The following is a 27100-nucleotide window of genomic DNA, read 5'->3' on the forward strand; positions in this document are numbered from 1 at the left end:
ACTACAAGTTACATACTCTGTCTGCATCTGTGGAACATCCAAGTCTATCATTGCTGCATGCAGAGACCCCAGGGAGAAAGTCACCTACAGCATTGTCTCCAAGCAAACCCTGAACCAAGGGGGCCACTTTACCAGCCAGGAACTTCAGGATCATGATTTTAGCTGGTAGACAACTGAATTACCAGACCCCACAGATTGTATATTATTTTTTATTTGTTCTGGACTCTAATCCAACCAAACTCATGTTCATCACTCTGTAATCTATTTGTGCGTGAACACAAGAACACTAGAAATAGGAGCAGAAGTAGACCATATGGTCCATTGAGCCTGCTCTGCCATTCAATACGATCACAGCTATTCTTGGGCTTCAATTCCACTTTCCTGCCCGCTCCCATATCCCTTGATTCCCTGCAAGACCAAAAATCTATCTATCCCAGTGCGTGATTTGTGTGTGTGTGTGTGTATGCGCATGTGAAAAAATTGGAGCATAGTTTATTAATTTTTAGATTGGGTTTTGATTTTAAGTACTGTAAACAAACCTCTTTCTTGTTTAAACTAAAGAAACCAGCCCGATTGATTCTTTTATGATCATAGCACAGAAAGGGTTAAACACTCACTGAATTGGTAACCACATCCACAGTTTAAAGAGGAATAAACCCTGTTGCAGTCAAACAAGGAGAAGAACAAGAGGGGAGCCTTTTGACCCCTCCACACCTGACTCTGCTATTTCCAATTGACTGGTCATTGGTCTGAAACATTAAGTCTGTTTCTCTCTCCATAGATATTGCCAGACTTGCTGTTTCTAACATTTTCAGGTTTTATTTCAGATTTCCAGCATCCAGTATTTTGCTTCTGTATGCTATTTCCATAATGTCTCGAAAACCCAGCTGCACCCCACAGTTTTATTTCTTGTTAATGCTTCCTGCATCGTTGCTTGCATTATTTAAGTGGAAGACTGAGTTCGCTTAAAAACACTGTGTTATTTAATCAAAGTAGCTTTTGCCACATTGCCTTGTACGTGGCTCGACCAGATGTGGTGCATGCGTATTCCTAGGCTGAGCAGTTCCGGTAACTGATGAGTCTGCGTGTAGCGAGCACATGTGAATGTGTCAGTGAAAAAATGCCTGTAAGATAACTCTTTTAAACAGAAACACATATCGGCGGCAGGAGCAGCGCAGTGCCACCGTTGTGGTGCTCGTTCAATTCTAGGTATTAACTCCTGTGTGTAGGAGCAATTAGCCAACAGGTTCTGAAATCTTCTTCATTTGAGGATTGTTGAATATATAAAGCGGGTTGACCAGAGTGTGCTTAGAACTTAACATATTTATATGAAGCAGCAAATTGCACTTCTGATTGAGGTGTGGCCACTGTAGTGCTTCAAAGCCCGCAGTATTACTGTGAGTGGCACCTAATCTGCTGCAAGCAGTGTCCCTTGAGATTGAGAGAAACCGGTTCAGTTTGTTACTGTGCACCTTTCTGTTCTGTTAATTATTTTACACAGTTGGTTTTGTGCAGGGTTTTCATTCGTGATGTCTGGAGGACGCGGCCGAGGCAGAGGACAATTCACTTTTAACATCGAAGCTATCGGCTTTTCCCGAGGCGAGGCTTTACCTGACACTGGCTGCCAACCGCTCCCTTTATTTCCGGTAAGTGTTAGCAGGGTTTTAATTTAAAGGGGTAATGTCGCTACAAGTAACGTGTTCTGCAAATCATCCAGTGCAGTGATATAATCAGCAGTCAGTCGGACACTTATGAACATCTCCTCTGACTGTAACACCATTTCAGGGAAAACATGTGCGTGACCTTTATATTTAAGATCAACTTTTTATACTTCATAAAACTTCTTAGGAGTAAGAAAATAGATGTTCATGATCACCGCACCCTATATTCGAACCCAAAACATGAGAACAGCCCATCTAATTGTATTAGAACAGCAAAACAAATCACTTAAACGACCGTTTTAAACTTTTGAGCCATGTGATGGAGTTATTGGGGGTAAAATTCAATGGACAGGAAAATCGAGCGACCGATCTTCTATCCCCCGTTTCGCGCTCCCGTGGTTGTTGCATTTTATTCCCGCTGTCCTTTTAACTAAATGTGTTAACTGGAAAGTATCTTTTAAGACGTTTTAACATTTTTGGTATAGAAAGGTGACATGATTTAACTGATGGCCTGATGTCGTTTCGTTTATTACAGTGATTATGTAATAAGGACGAGTTAAAATGTAAAAACCATGTTGTAAAAGTCACACTGCAGCAGAGAAATTGGATGTGGTGCATTTTTTCTTTGGCCAATGGGTGGTACTGCAGTTTGAGTTTTCAGAGCATGCTCAAAACACTCCTGTAAAGCTATCCTTATGTTTAGAATTTGCAATGTGACTGTTTTATAGAAGTGACCACACACTAATTACAAGAATTTGTTATTTCAAAAATTGAGTGGCGAATGAACCTTGATGAATTCACCGGTTCATGTCTGATGTTATTGGCAACTGCTTCATTATGAAAAAACTAGATTGCCTATGTAATAGTTTCATCTTCATTCTCTTCAGAATCATCCTCCATGTGTAACACAATAAAATCTATCAGCACTGAGAAAGTGGATTTGTAAGGCTTAACGCTACACTAGGCCATCAGGGAGGGATGGTAACCCTTTTATGCATTTTTGATATTCTTGATTTGTGCTTTTGCTTGTGATCTTCTTGTGCCATTTAAAGTGCATGTCCCAACAGTGATTTTTTTCTCCAAGTAAAAAGCTAAGAACATGCAAATGAATAGAAAATAAAAAGAAACAAAAGGGTAGCCATAGATATCTAACTGTGAATAAATCTGCATGAACCAAACACATGATACTTGTGGCTGTTTCTTACCTTCCTGTATGCATTTCATTGAAATAATGCAAACATGTGGAATTAGGTATTGCATTTGGGGAGGGCAAACAAAGCAAGGAAATACACAATAAATGGGAGGATATTGAGAGGGGTAGAGGAAGTGAGAGACCTTGGAGTGCATGTCCACAGGTCCCTGAAGGTGGCAGGACAGATAGATAGAGTGGTGAAGAAGGCATATGGAATACTTTCCCTTATTGGTCGAGGTATAGATTACAAAAGTAGGGATGTAATGCTGGAACTGTATAAAAAGCTAGTTAGGCCACAGCTGGAGTATTACGTACAGTGTCACCACATTACAGGAAGGACATAATTGCTCTGGAGAGAGTACAGAGGAGATTTACAAGAATCTTGCCAGGGCTTGAAAATTGCACCTAATGAGGAAAGATTGAATAGGCTAAAGTTGTTTTCCTTAGAACAGAGGAGGCTGAGGGGTAACAATTGAGGTGTACAAAATTATGAGGGGCCTAGACAGGAATAGACGGGAAGGACCTGTTTCCCCTAGCGGAGAGGTCAATTACCAAGGGGCACAGATTTAAGGTGATCGGTAGAAGGATTAGAGGGGACATGAGGAAAAACTTTTTCACCCAGAGGGTGGTGGGTGTCTGGAAATCACTGCCCAGATTGGTGGTGGAGTCAGAAACCCTCAACTCATTTAAAAGGTACCTGGACATGCACCTGAAGTGCTGGAACCTGCAAGGCTACGGACCAGGTGCTGGAAGGTGGGGTTGGAATGGGCGGCCAATTTTTTCAGCTGGTGCAGACACAATGGGCTGAATGGCCTCTTTCTGTGCCATAACATTTCTATGGGTTCTATGGTAACTATATACATAAAGGGAAAGCAACAGGACAGACCAGTTGTGTATGAAAGATGTTTCTGTTGGGAAAACAATTTCACTATAAGGTATGCATTCTAATTTTCTTATTTACAGACATCCTCTGTATCAAGTGAAACTGGTCCCTCAAATGTACTATTAATAAAATCCGGCCCATGGATTATCCTCTGGTGTTTTGTGGGGTGGGGTGGGGGGGGGGCCGGGTCCCGGCAGCGGGCCGGAAGGCGGAGGTGACCTCTGTAGCTATTTCGCAGCAGGCAGGCAATTAACTGCCTGCTGTCAGGGACATTGTCCTTTTTAAGAGACGAGCTCCTGCCTTCAGAGCTGCCGGCCAATCAGAAGGTTGGCAGTTCTGCAGTACCGGCAGCGCCACTGGGAGCAGTGGCTGTAGTATAAGGATGTAAAGGGTTAATGCTGAAGACAGTGAGTGCAACCCCACCCACTGTAAGTGATTATGTCATAATCACATGAGGTTAGGCTGGAGAGAAGACAGAGCAGCACGAAGGATACTACCTTAGGAGACTTGATGAGAGTGTATATAATATTTATGTAAATAATCAAATCTGAGTTGACCTTATCCTGAGTCTAAGACTTTCTCCAGAATGTCCCTGTTATGCTACTAAATACAACAACAACACAATATGGTGGCACCAGTTAAAATGACCAAGAAAATTTGAAGACCTCCCTACCTCTTGGAGAAGTGCCAGAAGAACAGCAGATCTAGTCGAAAGACTGCAAGGAACTGAAGAGCTGCTCCATTCCCACAGACAGTCAGTGAAAAAGCTCAGAGCGCACCACAGAAGCATGGGGGTCTGCATCGGTACATCCATGTCCAGCGATTGGGTCCAAGTTTCAGTGCCAGGCGTCTGTCCAGGATCGGGTGAGAGATTTGTACAGGGCCAGTAATGGTTAATGGCGCACTGGGTCAAAACCACAAGTAGAGAAGTTAATCTTGGACGAAGAGATGTCTCAGGAGTCAGGTGGAATCGGCAGCCATTGCTCAGCCAGACCGCAGAGAGAAAGCAGTGGAAAGGTTGGAAAGCGTGGGAAATCCCCAAAAGGCCACGAAAACCTCCATTCATTCCTGCAAGATTTTAAAACCAAGGGGAACATCTTAGAAAGACTTACTAAAGCAAAAATTGGTCTGTTTGGAGGAAAAGGTTCTTAAGGTTTAGGTTTGCTTCCCAACTCCATACAAAGTCAGGAGTTGAACAAGTCAACACCCTTTTATATTCAGAAGGTGCAGTAGGGGATGACATAATTGTGAAGCAAGGGGTAAATGAGGCTTCTCATTAATTTTGAAGTGCTACAAGCTTGAGATAAATATTTAAATCTTCGCAGCAATAGAATCCTGGAAAGGGCCAAATTTAATAAAGGGGCGTAGGAGATAGGCAAATCTGTAGATTCTTAGATTACTGATCTACACCATTTGGCAGAGGAATGTGAATACTGTAAGATCTGGTGTTTGCTTTCATTTAATAGTAAGACTTGGGTCAATTACAATTAAAGGCTAAGTTGGGAGAGCAGATCTTAAAGGGACTTCCAGCTCAAACTAGCTACAAAATCACACAGATACGAGGGTACTTTCACAAGCTTCACAGACTAAGTTTTCCACAATAAGCACGGAATTGTAATACTTAGAAAAGGGCAGTGGTCAGCAGTTGCATTCACGATAGAACGCCGGTCCTCAACCTCCGGTTAACTGCGGTACCAGATTTCCTAGGAGAAATTAATGACCCAAATCAAGGATTCTGAATGGCAGACATCTACATAAATGGACACCTCATGGATTTTAAACTGGACACAGGTGCTAATGTCACAGTTCTGTCAGACCAAGAGCCCTGGTTGATGAGACATTGCTTACAGCTAGCCAATACACATTTGCATGGTCCAGGCAGGACACAACTGAGAGTAAACGGCAAAGTGCAAGCAATTCTCCAACACAAACCATGAAGTCTTGCATAATCAAGAATTTTCCTTATTGTATAGAAAAGCATGCTTAGACCTGCATTTGATCAAGAAGATAGATGAAGTCAAGCAAACAGGGATAAAGAATCACTTCCAAGCAGAATACCTGAAGCTGTTCACAGGACTGTGAAGACTTGAGCGTGATTGCTGTACTCCATCTTAAGGAAGGGGCCAGGCTAGCGTGTATCTTTACACCCAGAAAGATATCTCATCCATTATTAAGCTAAGTTCAAGACCAATTGGAAGAGATGACAAGAATGAGGGTTATCTCTCCTGTAACAGAACCAACAGAGTGGTGTTCGGCCTGGTTCCTGTCCCAAAACAAAATGGAACTCTGTGCGTATTTGTGTGGATTTATCACAGCTCAACAAATCAGTAGCGTGTGAAATTTACCCAATGTCCACAATTGATAGCTTAGCGAAACGCTCTCGGAGCACCATGTTTACAAAACTCTGTACCAATAGTGGGTTTTGGCAGGTACCCCTCGATGAGACCTCAAGATTACTGACTACATTTATAATGCCTTTCGAGAGATTTTGTTTTAATAGGTTGCCGCTTGGAATAACTTCCACACCAGAGATCTTCCAAAGGTCTATGTCTAACATCTTAGGGCTCAAAGGAGTTATTTGTCACATGGATGACATCCTGATACATGGGCAGTCAGTAGAGGAACACAACCAAAGAGTTCGAACGGTTCTACAGAAACTTCAAGATGCTGGATTTACTCCGAACGAGAAGTGCAAATTTTCCAAGACCTCAATTCGTTTCTCGGGACACATAATGAGCAGAGAAGGCATAATGGCAGATCCACAGATGACCAGGGCTGTTGCAGAATCTCCTCCTCCTATTGCCGTACAGCAGCTCCAGAGATTCCTGGGATTGGTACACCAACTAACCAAGTTTTCTACCTCACAGATAACTGATCTGCTGAGACAACTCCTCCGAAAACAGCAAGCGTGATTTTGGAACTACCACCAGGAGCAAGCTTTCAAGAGAACAAAAGAGGTGCTTCTATCACCAGACATCTTGGCACACTACAATGCTATGTTACCAATGACAATAGCAGTAAATGCCTCCTCAACTGGTTTAGGCTTCTTGTCAGACATGCACAGTACAGAGACCAGACCAAAGTGAACCTCTGTTAACCACACAGTTTCCAACCAGACCACGGCAAAGGCTGAGTATGGATTTATTTATGTTCAGCAGAAAGTCATCCATGATCATCATCGACTATTTCTCAAGGTGGATAGAAGTCAGAAGATTCAATTCTACGATGACAAAATTCTTCAAGACATCTTTGTGATGCATGGTATCCCTGACGAAATATTGGCAGACCACAATTCGCGTATGAATATTTTTCTCACTTTGTGACGAAGATAGGATTTTGACATCTCACGAGTTCACCAAGGTACCCACAGTCAAACGGCGAGGTGGAAAAAGGTGTAAGGATCGTTAAGTTATTGTTAAAGAATGAAAATCTTACAATCTCATTTTTAATTTAGATCTGTGCTGCTGATGTGTGGATTATCACCAGCAGAACTATTGATGAGCAGGAAGATAAGAACACAGTTTCCTATTTTGATGAAATACTTGCTTCCTGGATTGAATGTCCAGGACTATGAAAAAGTAAGAGACAGGGAGAACTCTTACAGTAGGCAACAAACCTCGAATTATCATAGATTTCGAGCAAGAAACTTAACTAAACTAAAAAACTGTCGAAGAGAATGGATACGTGACCTGAAAGCACAAGGTACAGTAATCCATAGACACGAGAACTACCAGCAATTGTCTTGTACAGATGGCTGAAGGAAACATAAGAAGAAATAGAACTATCATCCCTATTCCTTTAAAAGCAACAGACAGTTATTCATTTGGAAAATCCAGATGAAGAGGAACAAACCCAATCCAAACAGAAGGCCACAATCTGTAGTAAAGAGCAACCAAGTCAGCGATCCAGACGTACAAGGAAGACTAATGATTGTCCCAATCAGAGTACAACCAGATTTGGGAGAGTTGTCAAGCCTCCTAACCAACTAAATCTGAAGTCAGAGACTTGAGGGGAAAAAGGGTAGTAGATAAGTCAAGTATATTGTTACGACCAGGTGAGGAAGGGGTCTTGGGCCCCCCTCTTGCCACTTTCCTGGTTTGGCCGCGACAGGTTTATCTTTTAAAACACTGATTTTAGCTTACCCCTCAGTGAGTCTTTAGCTCAGTGTTCTGGTTCATTTGCAATTACAATTAATGAGACAGGTTTTCTTAGGTTTAAACAAGAAAGGTGTACGTTTATTGGCATTATCACTCTAACTCGGTTAAAATTACGAAAATATGCGACGTGACCACGCTAACATGCATATGAGAGAAACACACACATTAAATAGATACAGAGGGGAGGAAAGAATTGCAGCAGGGGGGAGAGGTTGAAGTAGAATTCGTAATAAAGGGAATTCAGTTACTGGGTGGAAATGTCCTTGATAAAAGTTGAAGTCTTGGAGTTCTAGCTGGGACCCAGTGCACAATTTACAACTTGCATCTCTGGCAGTAGAAGGCTGAAGTGCTCTGTGATTTGAGCCTGAAGCTGCTACCTTGAGTCCCTGGGACTTTGCTGGAGAGAGAGAGACAGGGAGAGAGAGCTTCCTTCTCTTTGGTTTTCAAATTACAATCTGTTACCTTTCTGTGAGACACAACTCAGACAGTCTCCAGTTTGACCAGCAGGTTCTTTGGTGGGGGGGGTGGGGTGGCGGTGGTGGTTGCTGGACTTCAAAGCTTACTAGACACATTCAGTGGGGGTGCGGGGGAGAGCTGGAGTGCTGGCTCTTACACAGAAAAGATGCAGATCATCACTATTGCCCAGACCAATCTTGTTAATTGAATCAGTGAGCACTTCCATTTAAAGGCCAGTTACTTGACCCGAACCCGACGGGACCCGAAGTGTGTCGGCTTTGGGTCGGGTCGAATTTCACTTCCGGGTCGGACACGCTCTATAACCAGTAAGTGGCTCCAATGTTAATTTAATTTTTGGACTAGAAAGGTGGTTTTGTTAGTTATTTAAGCTTTGCAGATCAGCAACAAAGTGAAAAATGGAAGGCAATGGTCGGGCGCAGGAAAAAATGGAAGGATTCAGGCTGGGTCGGGCTCGGGTCAGATGTGGTTCTGTTTGGCTCGGGTTGGTTTTTTTTTTGCAGACCCGAGCAGGCCTTTACTTGCATTGTCTCTCTATTCAACTGTCTCTCTCTCTCTCAATGCAAATGTGCAACGATGTTTTCAGCTGCTCAGTTCTGTTTCTTTTAATCAAGTTCTGTGCAATGTCCAGTTTAAAAAAAAATTTCAAATAGTGTTCCATATGACTAAATTAATGTGTTTCCATTTGGCAGGTGTGATTTCCATCACATCTCCACCTTTGCCAAATGAAATGCGACATTAAGAGAGCATTTCATTATAAATTAGAAAGGAGAGAAAGTACAGGAAAGCACACACATTTCTCTCATTCAGTCTCATTCATTCAGAAAACTTAAAATTGCTACAGCCTGTCTTTCCTTTGTAGCAGTGCTGCTTTAAGCTGCCCTTTTCCCTTGGTGGGTCTGAGATAGTTATGTGTTGCCCAAGGGGTTTAAAGTTTCTTTACTATCAACCTGTAATATGTTGGGAATGGGCATCCCAATAAACATTTGGTTTTTGGGGAGGTTTGAGGTTTGCACATTTTAGTTTAGTTTAGAGATACAGCACTGAAACAGGCCCTTTGGCCCACCGAGTCTGTGCCGACCATCAACCACCCATTTATACTAATCCTACACTAATCCCATATTCCTGCCACATCCCCACCCGTCCCCACATTTCCCTACCACCTACCCATACTAGGGGCAATTTACAATGGCCAATTTTCCTATCAACCTGCAAGTCTTTTGGCATGTGGGAGGAAACCGGAGCACCCGGAGGAAACACACGCAGACACAGGGAGAACTTGCAAACTCCACACAGGCAGTACCCAGAATTGAACCAAGGTCGCTGGAGCTGTGAGGCTGCGGTGCTAACCACTGCGCCACTGTGCCGCCCATTTCTGTCATTGTCTGGGGTGCCTTTGTTCCTGTTGTGGTCTGCAGGGGTATGGTTAGATTTAATTAGCCCTGGTTTGGAGCTCGGATCATGGGAGTTGGCAATGAGTGGATCCACCCTGACCTCACTTTCAGTGCTCTGGTGAGTTATCCAAGTGCCATTCATTTCAGGGTATTGTTGGTTCCCTTTTCACCTAACTGTGGGGGAGAATTCTTTGCCAATCTTCCCTTTGCCTTCTGGGACATTCCTGCTTGCAGGTATTTGTCCAGATTCTACTGTGTCACTTTGATTTGGTGAGGCATCACCCTTACGGTTTCTCTGCCTTCTTGAGGACTTTCTTTGTCCCTGCAGGTTTCTGTAAATGCTGTTAGCAACCCTGGTGGGGTGCTTCAGGTGTCTGCATTTACATAGAAGGATGTGGGGTCTAATTTTTCCAAGATTTCAGGGATGGCTGACCGGACAGTAGGGGGTTTTCATTTGGGAATCCTCTCCTTTAACCTGTCCTTTTTGTCCCCTTCCTCTCTAACTCTCTGCCAGATCTGTGCCTGTCTGTCCCTTTTTGTTCTTGGCAGGGGTCCCTTACAATTCACCAACCCTCTGCTGGAGGATTTCTCAAAAACCGATACAGGAATTAAGGGTTCAGATTTCACTGCAGATTGGGGTTTCCCCTCAACCTGGCACATGTGGCAACTTGTACAGTACTCCACCACATCTTTGTGGGGTTTTGGCTAGTCAAACTGCTGTCTTATGCGGGCTTTAGTTTTTCATATACCGACATGTACAGCCTTTGTAATCTCATGGGCCATTATTAATTTTTCCCTCTGGTACCTCTGCGGCACCCCTAACTGGTGAACCACTGTCCACTCCTTGCCATGTGGTCTTTTGAGAGCTCCACTTCCTCATCAGTACCTCATTCTTTAAATAGTATCAATCAGGGATTCCCTCTGCTTCAATTTCAGTCTGGGCAGCCTGTGCTAACTGTCTCAATACTTTTTTTTTATTCATTCATGGGATGTGGGCGTCGCTGGCTAGGCCAGCATTTATTGCCCATCCCTAATTGCCCTTGAGAAGGTGGTGGTGAGAAGCCTTCTTGAACCACTGCAGTCCTTGTGAGGTAGGTACACCCACAGTGCTGTTAGGAAGGGAGGTCCAGGATTTTGACCCAGCGACAGTGAAGGAACAGCGATATAGTTCCAAGTCAGGATGGTGTGTTACTTGGAGGGGAACTTGCAGGTGGTGATGTTCCCATGCATCTGCTGCTCTTGTCCTTCTAGTTAGTAGAGGTTGCGAGTTTGGAAGGTGCTGTCCAAGGAGCCTTGGTGTTTTGCTGCACACACGGCTGCCACTGTGCGTCAGTGGTGGACGGAGTGAATGTTAGTGAATGGTGTGCCAATCAAGCGGGCTGCTTTGTCCTGGATGGTGTTGAGCTTCTTGAATGTTCTTGGAGCTGCACCTATCCAGGCAAGTGGACAGTATTCCATCACACTCCTGACTTGTGCCTTGTCGATGGTGGACAGGCTTTGGGGAGTCAGGAGGTGAGTTACTCGCCGCAGGATTCCTAGCCTCTGACCTGCGCTTGTAGCCACGATTTTATATGGCTACTCCAGTTCAGTTTCTGGTCAATGGTAGCCCCTAGCATGATGTTAGTGGGGGATTCAGCGATGGTAATGTCATTGAAAGTCATGGGGAGATGGTTAGATTCTCTCTTGTTGGAGATGGTCATTGCCTGGCACTTGTGTGGCGCGAATATTACCTGCCACTTATCAGCGCAAGCCTGGATATTGTCCAGGTCTTGCTGCATTTCTACACTGACTGCTTCAGTATTTGAGGAGTCGCGAATGGTGCTGAACATTGTGCAATCATCAGCGAACATCCCCATTTCTGACCTTATGATTGAAGGAAAGTCATTGATGAAGCAGCTGAAGATGGTTGGGCCTAGGACACTACCTTGAGAAACTCCTGCAGTGATGTCCTGGAGCTCAGATGATTAACCTCCATCAAGCACAGCCATCTTCCTTTGCACTAGGTATGACTCCAACCTGCAGAGTGTTTTCGCCATCTGATTCCCATTGACTCCAATTTTGCTAGGGCTCCTTGATGCCATACTCTGTCAAATACTGCCTTGATGTCAAGGGTAGTCACTCTCACCTCACCTCTGGAATTCAGCTCTTTTGTCCATGTTTGAACCAAGGCTGTAATGAGGTCACGAGCTGAGTGGCCCTGGCGGAACCCAAACTGAGCATCACTGAGCAGGTTATTGCGAAGCAAGTGCTGCTTGATGGCACTGTTGATGACACCTTCCATCACTTTACTGATGATTGAGAGTAGGGTGATGGGGCGGTAATTGGCCGGGTTGGATTTGTCCTGCTTTTTGAGTACAGGACATACCTGGGCAATTTTCCACATTGCTGGTTAGATGCCAGTGTCCTAGCTACACTGGAACAGCTTGGCTAGGGGTACGGCAAATTCTGGAGCACAGGTCTTCAGTACTATGGCCGGAATATTTTCAGGACCCATAGCCTTTGCAATATCCAGTGCCTTCAGTCGTTTCTTGATATCACGCGGAGTGAATTGAATTGGCTGAAGTCTGGCATCTGTGATGTTGGGGACTTCAGGAGGAGGCCGAGATGGATCATCAACTCGGCACTTCTGGCTGAAGATTGTTGCAAATGCTTCTGCCTTATCTTTCGCACTGGTGTGCTGGGCTCCCCCATCATTGAGGATGGGGATGTTTGTGGAGCCACCTCCTCCAGTTAGTTGTTTAATTGTCCACCACCATTCACGACTGGATGTGGCAGGACTGCAGAGCTTGGATCTGATCCATTGAGTATGGGATTGCATGCTGCTTATGCAGTTTGGCATGCAAGTAGTCCTGGGTTGTAGCTTCACCAGGTTGGCATCTCATTTTGAGGTATGCCTGGTGCTGCTCCTGGCTTGCCCTCCTGCACTTTTCATTGAACCAGGGTTGATCCACAGGCTTGATGGGAATGTTTGAGTGGGGGATATGCCAGGCCATGAGGTTACAGATTGTGGTTGAATACAATTCTGCTGCTGCTGCTACTGATGGCCCACAGAGCCTCATGGATGCCCAGTTTTGCATTGCTAGATCTGTTCGAAATCTATCCCATTTAGCACGGTGATAGTGCCACACAACACGATGGACGGTATCCTCAATGTGAAGGCAGGACTTCATCTCCACAAGGTCTGTGCGGTGGTCACTCCTACCAATACAGTCATGGGCAGAAGCATCTGCGGCAGGCAGATTGGTGAGGACAAGGTCAGGTATGTTTTTCCATCGTGTTGGTTCCCCCACCACCTGCTGCAGACCCAGTCTAGCAGCTATGTCCTTTAGTACTTGGCCAGCTCGGTCAGTAGTGGTGCTACCGAGCCACTGTTGGTGAAGGACATTGAAGTCCCCCACCCAGAGTACATTTTGTGCCCTTGCCACCCTCAGTGCTTCCTCCAAGTGGTGTTCAACATGGAGGAGTACTGACTCAGCAGCTGAAGGAGAGCGGTAGGTGGTAATCAGTAGGAGGTTACCTTGCCCATGTTTGACCTGATGCCATGAGACTTCATTGGGTCTGGAGTCAATGTTGAGGACTCCCAGGGCAACTCCCTCCCTACTGTAGACCACTGTGCCACCAGCTCTGATGGGTCTGTCCTGCCGGTGGGACAGGACATACCCAGGGATAGTGATTGCAGTGTCTGGGACATTGTAAGGTATGATTCCGTGAGTATGACTATGTCAGGCTGTTGCTTGACTGGTCTGTGGGACAGCTCTCCCAACTTTGGCACAAGCCCCCAGAAAGGAGAACTTTGCAGGGTCGACAGGCTGGGTTTGCCGTTGTCGTTTCAGGTGCCTAGGTCGATGCTGGGTGGTCCATCCGGTTTCATTCCTTTTTTATTGACTTTGTAGTGGTTAGGTACAACTGAGTGGCTTGCTAGGCCATTTCAGAGGGCATGTAAGAGTTAACCACATTGCTGTGGGTCCGGAGTCACATGTAGGCCAGACCAGGTAAGGACAGCAGATTTCCTTCCCTAAAGGACATGAGTGAACCAGATGGGTTTTTACGACAATCGACAATGGTTTCATGGCCATCATTAGACTAGCTTTTAATTCCAGATTTTTATTAATTAAATTCAAATTCCACCTTCTGCTGTGGTGGGATTCGAACTCATGTCCCCAGAGAAATACCCTGGGTCTCTGGGTTACTAGTCCAGTGATAATACCACTATGCCACCGCCTCCACCAGGGTTGGTTTACTGAGCCTCAGCCAGGAAAGATCCATTTAATCCATTACCTGGGTCTTCTAACTGTCCAAAGAAAGTTTCAGACAGACAGATCACATGGCCATCTGTCTGCAGTGCCAATTCAGTCTCCTCCTGAGTTTGGTCATGGCCCGATTCACTACACTTTCAGGGGAACTGCAGGGGATCGTCTCCTGCCACTGCCCTGTCTCTCTGACCTCCTGTGGTCTCTCTGTCACTACTGGGGAAGCTACCACCTTCGCCCCCACCAGATCATTACCTAGGATCAGGTCAACCCCGTCCACAGGCAAACTAGGGACAATCCCTACGGTCACCAGTCCCGAAACTAGGTCACACTCCAAGTGCATCTGGTGTAAAGGTTCAGGCATACACTGCCCTCTAATACCATCACCACCATTCTGGTATTTACTGCACTCTCTGGGGGAAAGATCAGGCCTTCTCCCAGCAAAAAGGATTTGGTGGCCCCTGTATCCCTGAGTATTACTATGGGCTTGCTTGCCCCATTTGAGGGGTATGGGTTTACTCTCCCTTTAGATACAAAATCCTGATAACCTTCAGGGATCCTATTAAATTTTCCTGCACCTGCAGCAGTATATTTTCTGGGTCTTACTGCTGCAGCCAAAGCCACAGCCTGCTGGCTGCGCTTTCCATCAGGGTCCCTTCTCCTGCACTGAGCGGGTGTGCCCTGATTAACCTTAGAGGCTTTTCCCGTAGTTGCCAACAGGCAGCACTTAGATGACCTGCCGTATTACAATGGAAGCACACTGGTCTCCGGGTCTCACTCCTACTTACAGCACTCTCCTTTCTGGCTGGAGGAGGGCCCCCTGTGTGTCCAAATTTTCTTTCTCTCCCAGTACTGCATGGGCTTCTATCACCTTCCCATGCTTTCTCCTTATCAAGTTTGTGGAGGTAAGTCGGAAAGGTTTTCCCCTGAGTAACCGACTCGTGTATTAGAGGAAACTCCTCAGCCAGAACTGCGGCTTACCTCACTCTATGTACTTTTTGTTCCTCCACATGGATCTTTAAAGAGAGGCGGAAGAGAGTTTTTAAATTCCTCGAGGAGAATGACCTCTCTGAGGATTTCACAGCTGGGTTGCACTTTAAGAGCCCTCAACCACTGGTCAAAAGCCAGCTGCTTACTTCTCTCAACCTCCAAGTAAGTTTGATCAGCTGGTGTCCAGAGGGTTCGGAACGTCTGGCGGGAGGCTTCCAGTAGTAGCTCATATGCCCCGAGGATAGCATTTTTGTCAGTTCATAATTTGATGAACTCCCATTTGGCAACAGTGAATAAACCTTTTCCAGTTAGCTGGCTTTTGTAGAAGGAAAGTCCAGCTCTCAACTGGCCATGCAAATTTCTCAAAAGATTCAAAAAATGCTTCCGTTTCTCCCTCATTGAATTTTGGAATCAATTTGGAAAATTTCAAGACCTCCACACCCAGCCACGAATTACTTGTATTCTCAATATTGGCCAAGCTTTCACTGGGGTTACTCTGTCGCTACTAGCTAAACTCAAGCTACATCAGCTCACCTTCCTCCTGTTCCTTCTGGAAGGATATTTTTTCGCTCTCTTTGCCCTCTCCTTCCCTTCTCCTCTCCTCTCCCTGTCTTCTAATTCCAGTTTCCTCTGTTTGAATTGTATCTTTGCTAACATTACCCTGGCAGAGTCTATTTTTAACCCTGCCTCTGATTCTTCAGATTTGAGGGCAAAATGGTTGGCCACTAGTCTTGGGAGTTCTGATTTTCCTAGCTTTGGTGCGGAATTGATCCTTCACTGCTCAGCCATGTTTCTCAACTCTTCCATAGACAATGCCTTTAACTTATCCCAAGTTACTTCACCCTGGCTTGGGGAGATGTTGGCTTTGGTCGCGGACATGTTAGTATTTTAGCACACAAACTACAAGAAAACCTGTATTGACATTTTTTTCTCTTTTTTTGGGGGGGGGATCAATTTGATTTCCCACTTCCAATTTCTCGTTTGTCTATGGGTCCAATCTCGGACGCTAGCCTCCAAATTTCTGTTACAGCCGGGTGAGGAAGGGGTCTCGGGCGCCCCTCTTTGCCCCTTTCCTGGTTCGACCGTAACAGGGTTTATCTTTTAAAATACTGTGATTTTAGCTTACCTCCTCAGTGAGCCCTTTGCTCACTGCACTCTAATTGTAATTGCAAATGAAGCAATCAGACAGGTTTTCTTAGGTTTCAACAAGAAAGATGCAAGTTTCATCGCCTTCTCACTCTAACTGAGTTCACTCTCCGAGTATTGACGTCGGAGTATCACTCTCCGAGTGAACTAACAGCGAGAGCGGAGCAGAGCATGAGGAGACCGGGAGAGAGAGCGAGCGTTCACTCGGAGAGTGGGAAACAGCGAGAGCGGAGAGGAGTCCAGGCACGCTGGAGTTGGAAAACAAAATAAACAGTGACATCACAGGAAAGCTGCAAGGTAATTGGTTGGTGAGTAACTGCTGTTAGGGAGTATCAGTAAATAGCTGATCAGTGCACCACTGTTAGGGTGGGTGTGTAAATAGCTGGGTTATAGCATTTCAACAACTGGCAGACTACAAAAGAGTATAAATTAAGTGTTCATAATAAGGAATAAGTGAGTAGCTGGTGAGTTTTTTGAAAAAGGTTTATTTTGACTAGTGAACTGTATTGATTTTTAGTAGGATTTATCAGTACTAGTTAGGTTTTATTAATCTTAAACTGTTGTAGTATTGGTAAGTATTTTTTAGCAGTAGCAAAGGGTCAATTAATAATCAAAGGAATGGCAGGGTTGCTTCAATCTTGAGAGCGCACTTCCTGTGCTATGTGGGAGCTCCAGGATGCTTCCCGTATCCTGGAGAACCATTTGTGCAGGAAGTGTTGTGAATTGCAGCAGCTTGAGCTCCGGGTTTCGGAACTTGAGCGGCAGTTGGCGACACTACGGTGCATTTATGAGAATGAGAGCTAGGTGGATAGCATGTTTATAGATGTGTCACCCTACAGCTTAAGAGTATGCAGGGAGAGAGGGAATGGGTGACCACCAGGCAGTCAAAAAGAATCAGGCAGGTAATGCAGGATACGCCTAAGTGCAACTCACTCTCCAACAGGTATTCAGTTCTGAATACTGAGGACCGTGATGCTTCACCTGGGGAGTGCAGCCAGAGCCAAGTCCATGGCACCACGGGTGGCTCAGCAGCACAGGGGTACAGGAAAGACTGGAAGAGCCAGAGTGATAGGTGATTCAATAGTCAGGGGAACAGACTGGTTTCTGTGGCCGCAGACGTGAATCCAGAATGGTGTATTGCCTCCCTGGTGCCAGGGTCAAGGATGTCACTGAGCGGCTGCAGAGCATCCTGAAGGGGGAGGGTGAACAGCCAGCAGTCGTGGTCCACCGGAACCAACAACGTAGGTAGAAAGAGGGATGTGGTCCTGCAGTCAGAATTTAGAGAGCTAGATAAGAAATTAGCAAGCAGGTCTTCAAAAGTAGTAATCTCCAGATTACTCCCAGTGCCACATGCAAGTGAGTATAGAAATAGAAGGATAAGACAGATGAATGTGTGGCTGGAAAGATGGTACAGGAGGGAGAGCTTTAGATTCCTGGGTCATTGGGACCGGCTCTGGAGGAGATGGGACCTGTACAGGCCAGATGGGTTGCATCTGAACAGAGCTGGGATTGAGTTCCTTGTGGGACATTTTGCTAGTGCTGTTGGAGAAGGTTTAAACTAGTTTGGCAGGGGGATGGGGACCTGAGGGTAGACTGGGTTGGGACAAAATCAGAAATGAAAATGGAAGGCAGAAAATTAACGGATGAGTCTGGAAGACAGAGGTTATAAAATAAAAGTTTGGCAGTGCTCAAGGGCATCTATTTCAATGCAAGGAGTATAGCAAATAAAGCAGATGAGTTGAGGACACCGATAGACACGTGGCAGTATGATATAGCTATTACAGAAACGTGGCTTACGGAGGGACAGGAATGACAGTGCAGCGTTCCTGATTATAGGATTTTCCAACGCGATAGGGAGAGGGATAAGAAAGGAGGGGGAATGGCAATTTTGGTCAAGGAAACAATTATAGCTGTGAGGAGGGATGACATGTTGGAAGGCTCATCAAATGAGGCCATATGAATTGAGCTAAGGAAGGAAAAAAGGGCAATCACATTGCTGGGAGTGTACTATAGACACCCAAACAGTCAGAGGGAGATAGAAGAGCAGATATGTAGGCAAATATCTGAGAAGTGCAAGAACGATAGGGAAATAATAGGGGATTTTAACTACCCCAATATTAACTGGGATAGTTTTAGTGTGAAAGGAATTGAGGGAGCAGAATTCTTGAAGTGCATTCAGGAGAGTTTTTTTCCCAGTATGTAGCAAACCCAACAAGAGAGGGCACAGTTTTAGACTTGGTTTTAGGAAATGAAGATAGATAGTTGGAAGGAGTGCCAATGGGAGAGCATTTTGGTGGTGGTATTCATAATTCAGTCAGTTTTAACATAATTATGGAAAAGGACAGAGAAGAACAGGAGTTAGAGTTCTGAATTGGGGCAAGGCCAATTTTACTAAAATGAGGAGTGATTGAGCGAAACTGGACTGGAACAGCTACTTGAAGGTAAATCAGTGTCAGAACAATGGGAGGCATTCAAAGGGGAGATTCAAGGAATTCAGACTAAAAATGTTCCCACAAAGAAAAAGGGTGAGACGGCCAAATCTAGAGCTTACAGGGTAACATAAGCTTTTCTTTTCTGCCTTACGTCTGACACCAAGAACTCAATATTACGGGTGGGCGGCACAGTGGTTAGCACCGCACCCTCACAGCTCCAGCGACCTGGGTTCGATTCTGGGTACTGCCTGTGCAGAGTTTGCAAGTTCTCCCTGTGACCGCATGGGTTTTTGCCAGGTGCTCCGGTTTCCTCCCACAGCCAAAGACTTGCAGGTTGGTAGGTAAATTGGCCATTATAAATTGCCCCTAGTATAGGTAGGGGAATGGAAGGAAGGTGGGGATGTGGTAGGAATATGGGATTAATGTTCTTCTTTGGCCTCCTTATCTCGAAAGACAATGGGTAAGCGCCTGGAGGTGGTCAGTGGTGTGAGGAGCAGCACCTGGAGTGGCTATAAAGGCCAATTCTAGAGTGACAGGCTCTTCCACAGGTGCTGCAGAAAAATTTGTTTGTCGGGGCTGTTACACAGTTGGCTCTCCCCTTGCGCTTTTGTCTTTTTTTCTGGCAACTGCTAAGTCTCTTCGACTCGCCACACTTTAGCCCCGCCTTTATGGCTGCCCGCCAGCTCTGGCGAACGCTGGCAACTGACTCCCACGACTTGTGATCAGTGTCACAGGACTTCATGTCGCGTTTGCAGACGTCTTTAAAGTGGAGACATGGACGGCCGGTGGGTCTGATACCAGTGGCGACCTCGCTGTACAATGTGTCTTTGGGGATCCTGTCATCTTCCATGCGGCTCACATGGCCAAGCCATCTCAAGCGCCGCTGACTCAGTAGTGTATATAAGCTGGGGATGTTGGCCGCCTCGAGGACTTCTGTGTTGGAGATACGGTCCTGCCACCTGATGCCAAGTATTCTCCGGAGGCAGCGAAGATGGAATGAATTGAGATGTCGCTCTTGGCTGACATACGTTGTCCAGGCCTCGCTGCCATAGAGCAAGGTACTGAGGACACAGGCTTGATACAATCAGACTTTTGTGTTCCGTGTTAGTGCGCCATTTTCCCACACACTCTTGGCCAGTCTGGACATAGCAGTGGAAGCCTTTCCCATGCGCTTGTTGATTTCTGCATCTAGAGACAGGCTACTGGTGATAGTTGAGCCTAGGTAGGTGAACTCTTGAACCACTTCCAGAGCGTGGTCGCCAATATTGATGGATGGAGCATTTCTGACATCCTGCCCCATGATGTTCGTTTTCTTGAGGCTGATGGTTAGGCCAAATTCATTGCAGGCACCCGCAAACCTGTCGATGAGACTCTGCAGGCACTCTTCAGTGTGAGATGTTAAAGCAGCATCGTCAGCAAAGAGGAGTTCCCTGATGAGGACTTTCCGTACTTTGGACTTCGCTGTTAGACGGGCAAGGTTGAACAACCTGCCCCCTGATCTTGTGTGGAGGAAAATTCCTTCTTCAGAAGACTTAATGTAGGATTAGTATAAATGGGTGGTTGATGGTCAGCACAGACTTGGTGGGCCGAAGGGCCTGTTTCAGTGCTGTATCTCTAAATACAAAAAATAAAAAATAAAAAAAAAATAAGAAAGCCGAGAGGAGTATAGAAAGTGGAGGGGTGAGATCAAAAAGGAAATTAGGAAAGCAAAGAGAGGGCATGAAAAAATATTGGCAAGCAAAATCAAGGTGAACCCAAAGATGTTTTATCAATACATTAAGGGTAAGAGGATAACTAAGGAGAGAGTAGGACCCAGGGGAGGAAGATGTTGGAATGGTTCTTGATGAATACTTAGAAAGGTACAGGTTAATCAAGGATAGTCAGCATGGATTTGTTAAGGGAAGATCTTGTTTAACCAACTTGATCAAATTTTTTGAAGAAGTAACATGGAAGATAGATGAGGGTAGTGCAGTTGATGTAGTCTACATGGATTTTAGCAAAGCTTTTGACAAGGTCCCACATGGCAGACTGGTTTTAAAAAAAAAAAAAAAATCCCATGGGATCCAGGGAAATGCAGCAAGGTGGATACAAAATTGGCTCAGTGGCAGGAAACAAAGGGTAATTGTTGACAAGTGTTTTCGTGACTGGAGAGCTGTTTCCAGTGGCGTTCCGCAGGACTCCGTACTGGATCCCCTGCTTTTGTGGTATATATTCACGATTTGGATGTAAATGTAGGGGGCATGATCAAAAAGTTTGCAGATGACACAAAGATTGGCCATATGGTAGATAGCAAGGAGGATAGCTGTAGGCTACAGGAAGATATTGATGGTCTGGTCAGATGGGCAGAAAAGTGGCAAATGGAATTCAACCTAGAGAAGTGTGAGCTGATGCATTTGGGGAGGTCAAACAAGGCAAAGGAATAGACGATTAATGGGAAAATACTGAGAAGTGTAGAGGAAGTGAGGGACCTTGGAGTGAATGTCCACAGATCCCTGAAGGTAGCAGGACAGGTCAATAAGGTGGTTAAGAAGACCTATGGAATCCTTTCCTTTATTAGCTGAGGTATAGAATATAAGAGCAGGGAGGTTATGCTGGAACTGTATAACTCATTGGTTAGGCCACAACTTGAGTACTGTGTGCAGTTCTGGTCACCTCAACTCCCTTCTACCAAATACTGTAAATCTATGCCTATTGTTTGTTGATCTCTCTGGGTCCATCCTATCCATTCCATCTAGATCCCACGTAATCCCAATTAAATCTCCCCTCAGCCTTCTCTGTTCCAAAGAAACAACCCCAGCCTATCCAATCTTTCCTCAGAGATAAAATTCTCCACTCCTGGCAACATTCTCGTTAATCTCCTCTGTACCCTACCTGATTGCCTGCTGCTGTCTCACCATTGGTGACGGTGAAAAATGGAGGATGCCACAAAGTAGGATGTTATTCTTTGCAATGGTTTTTTTTAAATTACATTTTTATATACATGTATTCAATTTGATTTGTAAACAGAACAATACAAAACCTGACTTACAAAGTGCCCTGTAGTAGGATGCTTTGAGACTTACTATTTACTGTTCACAGCTGTACCTAGTGGTGGTACGGACTTGGGACCCACTCTTTCTTGTAGTAAGAGGCAGCGAGTGGGGGGAATCGGAGGGAATGCTTGTTACTGGGTGACTCACATCTAGTGAACTCATTAATAATAGGATGCATAAGCCCAAGGTCGATCTTTGTTACAGTTGGTTTGTGGATGGGGTGGGGAGACTAAACTAAAAAGAAAGGAGAAAAAATATTCTGGAAAAATAAAATCATTTGCAGCCTCAATACAAAACGGTCTACTTTAAGATTTGGGAGTAGCTTGTTTAGTAACCAAAGTGTTTAAACTGGATTTGGAATTCTGTGCTGGAAGGAATGGAATGCAATTTGGTATACTGGAAATGTATGTTTGGATCAGGTATGTGCCTATCTGGTTCCAGCTATATTGTTGCCTAATGTACTTGTACTTTATGATAACCTACATTACCAATCTGTAGCCCACAGAATTTAAGCCTGTCCCCTTGAATACAGGGGAAGATGTAAGCTACATCCTGGCCTTGAAGCAGGAGTTAAGAGGAGCCTGCAAGAAACTGCCTTACTACATTGATGGTGTCATTGCAAAGAAAGGTAAGGAATAGTGTGTTACATATACATATAGACAAAGTTTCCATAGGTACAGTTGCAGACGGAACTTGGAATATTGGCAGGAAATTACATAGAATTTACAGCACAGAAACAGGCCGTTCAGTCCAACTGGTCTGTGCCACTGTTTATAGGCTGCACAGGAATTTCTAGTTTATTGTTTTTTTTTATTTGTCAGAGTTTTGGAATTTCTCTCTTTCTAATGTGGAGTGGAGCAACTGCTTCGAGAGACTTTTTTGGGGGACTTGAATTCCCCACCTTTAAAATATCCAAGCCCACTTGATCCACAGTATGGGTATCCCTAAAGGAATCTCTGCAGCTGTTTATGAGAAGGAGGAATAAGAGGAAGTGGACTCAAGTAAGGGGCCACAAATAAGTCAACAAAAGGCACCAAGATGTGGACTTTCACCACCATTTGAGCAGCAACATATAGAAAACTAGGTTGTGTTCAAATCCCACCATAGCAGTTTGAGAATTTACATTTAGTTTAAACAAATTTGGATATCAATAAAAAGTGAACGTGAAGCTACTGGATTGTAAAAACCCAAATGGTTCACTGTGTCTTTTAGGGAAGAAAACCTGACATCCTTGCCTGATCGAGCCTATATGTTACACCAGTCCCACACTAACCTGGTTGATTCTTAACTGCCCTATGAAGTGGCCTAGCAAGTGACTCCATTTCGGGCAACAATGGGATGGGCAGTAAATGATCTTGCCAGTGATGCTCACATCCAGAGAATGAATAAAAAGAAAAAAAATCTGGATTGGCCTAACACTGAAAGGGGCGTGTAAAGATAAGAATGCAAGTATTTCAAGTATAAAAAGGAAAGGTTACATGTGTTACAGGCACAGTATTGTGCACAAGTGCAAATGGAAAGGAGAGGACTTGTATCTTGGCAAATGTCTTGAGGGTCTTTGTTCCTTATTTTAACATCGTGCACTCTGTTCAGACCTTGTAGCATGTTGTTGAGAAAATGGACATTGTATCCAAAGATGGCACAACGCTTTGCCTGCATCTTTGTCAAGATGCTTTGTAAAGGCAGCATTCCTGCCTGCACCATGCCAATTATCAGATTTTGTCGTCATTTTCTAACACTTGCACTAAAGCTGCTCTCCAAATCATCTCTCCAAATCCCCAACAGGAAAAGACAGTGTACCCGTTGAGGTCCAGATCACCTGTACTTTTAAGGCACATCTACCAAAACTGCACTTCCTTCTCCCCCTTGCCTCTGAGTAAAGTGCATGGGCAGTGCAGTATCCATGTGTTAATAATGGCAGTGCAAATTCTGGAGAGGTTCCTTCTGTAACCTGGTTATGCAAAAGTGCATTGTGTAAAGCACCCATGCACTGGCATTACACCAGGGACACAATTTGAGGGAGAAGTGGGCTGAATTTTATGGGCCTCCTTGGGATGGGAACAGAGGTGGGGGGAGCCCATAAAATTGCATCGGAAGCTAGGGGAAAGAGTGCCTGTCGTCTTCCTGACACCTTCCAATTTAGACCCGGGCGGGGAAGGCCGAGGATGGCCTTCTTGCCCCAGGCCAATTGAGGCCTGCCTCTGCCTCAATTTAATAGAAGGCAGAAAGGCACAGGTCCTCCTGCAGTACCGGCACTCGCCATTAACCCCAGTGGCACTGCTAGTACTGCAGAGCTGCCAGCCTTCCGATTGGCCAGGAGCTCATCAGTTCATCTCTTAAAGGGACTGAGTCCGCAACAGCAGGCAGTTAATTGCCTGCCCGCCATAGAATTGCAATGGGGGTCTGAAGGAGAGTCAAGGTGGGATCTCCACCCACCTTCCTGCCTGTTGCCAGGACCCCTGTCTTCAGAGCAAAATACAGCCCATGGTTTTAGTAAGGAATTCATCCATCTGTGAAATGGATATTGGGTTATAAAATTTTGATATTTTGTTATAGGTATTTTACAGTTGACTAATGTGGTAATTTACATTTCAGAATAATTTGAATAACTTTGTTTGAGAGACTCAAGAAATTGGCAAAATACACTGTTTCCAAAACAATATCCTTGCAACTTTTTTAGATTTTTTGACTAGGCACTCAAAGTGCAGAGCGATGCTCAAAGCTGCTCTGGAAGGATCTGCAAATATCGAGGATGACAAAGATCAAGATCATATAGCTGAGCTTAAATAGTGCATGTTTTTGTTGAACTATCCTATTAATCTGGAACAAAAACAAGAAATGCTGGATTCACTCAGCAGGTCTGGCAGCATCTGTGGAAAGAGAAGCAGAGTTAACGTTTCGGGTCAGTGACCCTTCTTCGGAACTGACAAATATTAGAAAAGTCACAGATTATAAACAAGTGAGGTGGGGGTTGGGCAAGAGATAACAAAGGAGAAGGTGCAGATTGGACCAGGCCACATAGCTGACCAAAAGGTCACGGAGTAAAGGCAAACAATATGTTAATGGTGTTTTGAAAGACACAAAGCATTAGTACAGATTAGGTGTGAATATACTGAATATAGAACATCAGCAAGTGCAAACCTGAAGAAAAACAACCTGAAAAAAACAGTGGGTAAGCAAACTGAACAAACTAAGATGAAATGAAATAAATGCAAAAAAAGATTGTAAAAAATGTAAAAAGGAATGCAAAAAAAAGGAAGAAAAAATAACTAAAAATGAAAGTAAAGTGGGGGGCTGTCATGCTCTGAAATTATTGAACTCAATGTTCAGTCCGGCAGGCTGTAGTGTGCCTAATCGGTAGATGAGATGCTGTTCCTCGAGCTTGCATTGATGTTCACTGGAACACTGCAGCAATCCCAGGACAGAGATGTGAGCATGAGAGCAGGGGGGAGTGTTGAAATGGCAAGCAACCGGAAGCTCAGGGTCCTGCTTGCGGACTGAGCGGAGATGTTCCGCAAAGCGGTCACCCAGTCTGCGCTTGGTCTCCCCAATGTAGAGGAGACCACACTGTGAGCAGCGAATACAGTATACGACATTGAAAGAAGTACAAGTAAATCGCTGCTTCACCTGAAAGGAGTGTTTGGGGCCTGGGATAGTGAGGAGAGAGGAGGTAAATGGGCAGGTATTACACCTCCTGCGATTGCAAGGGAAGGTGCCCTGGGACGGGGACGAGGTGGTGGGGGTAATGGAGGAGTGGACCAGGGTGTCGCGGAGGGAACGATCCCTTCGGAATGCTGACAGGGGAAGGGAGGGGAAGATGCGACTGGTAGTGGCATCACGCTGGAGGTGGCGAAAATGGCGGAGGATGATCCTTTGGATATGGAGGCTGGTGGGATGAAAAGTGAGGACAAGGGGAACCCTGTCACGGTTCTGGGAGGGAGGGGAAGGGGTGAGGGTAGAGGTGCGGGGAATGGGTCGGACACGGTTGAGGGCCCTGTCAACCACAGTGGGGAGAAATCCTCGGTTGAGGAAAAAGGAGGTCATATCAGAAGCACCGTCATGGAAGGTAGCATCATCAGAGCAGATGCGTTGGAGACGGAGAAACTGGGAGAATGGAATGGAGTCCTTACAGGAGGTAGGGTGTGAAGAAGTGTAGTCGAGGTAGCTGTGGGAGTCAGTGGGCTTATAATGGATATTGGTAGACAACCTATCCCCAGAGATGGAGACAGAGAAGTCGAGGAAGGGAAGGGAAGTGTCAGAGATGGACCATGTAAAGGTGAGAGAAGGGTGGAAATTGGAAGCAAAGTTGATAAAGTTTTCTAGGTCGGGGCGGGAGCAGGAAACGGCACCGATACAGTCATCAATGTACCGGAAAAAGAGTTGGGGGAGGGGACCTGAGTAGGACTGGAACAAAGAATGCTCGACATATCCCACAAAAAGACAGGCATAACTAGGACCCATGCGGGTACCCATAGCGACACCTTTTACTTGAAGGAAGTGCGTGGAGTTGAAGGAGAAGTTGTTCAATGTGAGAACAAGTTCAGCCAGGCGGAGGAGGGTGGTGGTGGATGGGGACTGGTTGGGCCTCTGTTCCAGGAAGAAGCGGAGAGCCCTCAAACCATCCTGGTGGGGGATGGAGGTGTAGAGCGATTGGACGTCCATAGTGAAGAGGAGGCGGTTGGGACCAGGAAACTGGAAATTGTCAAAATGACGTAGGGCGTCAGAAGAGTCACGGATGTAGGTGGGAAGAGACTGGACCAGCGGAGAAAAGATAGAGTCTAGATAGGAAGAAATAAGTTCAGTTGGGCAGGAGCAGGCTGACACAATGGGTCTGCCGGGACAGTCCCGTTTGTGGATTTTGGGAAGGAGGTAGAAGCGGGCTGTCCGGAGTTGCGGGACTATGAGGTTGGAAGCTGTAGAGGGAAGATCTCCAGAGGAGATGAGGTCAGTGACAGTCCTTTGGACTTGATGTTCGGTGGTGGGGTCATGGTCCAGAGGGAGGTAGGAAGAGGTGTCTGTGAGTTGGAGTTGAGCTTCTGCAAGGTAGAGGTCGGTACGCCATACAACAACAGCACCACCCTTGTCTGCAGGTTTGATGACCATGTCGGGGTTAGACCTGAGAGAACGGAGTGCCTCAAGTTCAGAGGGGGACAGGTTAGAGTGAGTGAGGGGGGCAGAGAAATTGAGACGACCAATGTCTCGCCGACAGTTTTCAATGAAGAGATCAAGAGCGGGTAAGAGGCCAGGGTGAGGGGTCCAGGTAGAGGGAGAATGCTGGAGGCGGGTGAATGGGTCTGCTGGTCGGGGGGAGGACTCCTGGTCAAAGAAGTGAGCCCGGAGGCGGAGGCGACGGAAGAAGAGCTCAACGTCATGCCGAGCGCGAAATTCATTGAGGTGGGGGCGTAAGGGGATAAAACTGAGTCCTTTGCTGAGTACAGAACGCTCAGCATCAGAGAGGGGGAGGTCAGAGGGTATAGTGAATACACGGC

General features: G+C 45.5%; 1 protein-coding gene across 5 annotated transcripts in view; it reads left to right on the plus strand.

Moving 5' to 3' along the window:
• The first annotated feature begins 1069 nt into the window (after positions 1-1069).
• Positions 1070-27100, plus strand: part of polr3g (polymerase (RNA) III (DNA directed) polypeptide G) — a 53792-nt gene continuing 27761 nt past the window's right edge. For 3 of the 5 annotated variants that reach the window (XM_068028836.1, XM_068028837.1, XM_068028833.1), the window contains exons 1-3: positions 1080-1209; positions 1516-1646; positions 22110-22239. In XM_068028836.1, the coding sequence (XP_067884937.1) occupies positions 1530-1646; positions 22110-22239 (247 nt within the window). In that variant the 5' untranslated portion in view covers positions 1080-1209; positions 1516-1529. Of the gene's footprint in view, positions 1210-1501; positions 1647-22109; positions 22240-27100 lie in introns of all 5 variants that reach the window. The other 2 variants (XM_068028835.1, XM_068028834.1) reach the window with 2 other exon arrangements.

This window comes from Heterodontus francisci, chromosome 4 (assembly GCF_036365525.1).
Source record: "Heterodontus francisci isolate sHetFra1 chromosome 4, sHetFra1.hap1, whole genome shotgun sequence".
NCBI classification, from domain to species: domain Eukaryota; kingdom Metazoa; phylum Chordata; class Chondrichthyes; order Heterodontiformes; family Heterodontidae; genus Heterodontus; species Heterodontus francisci.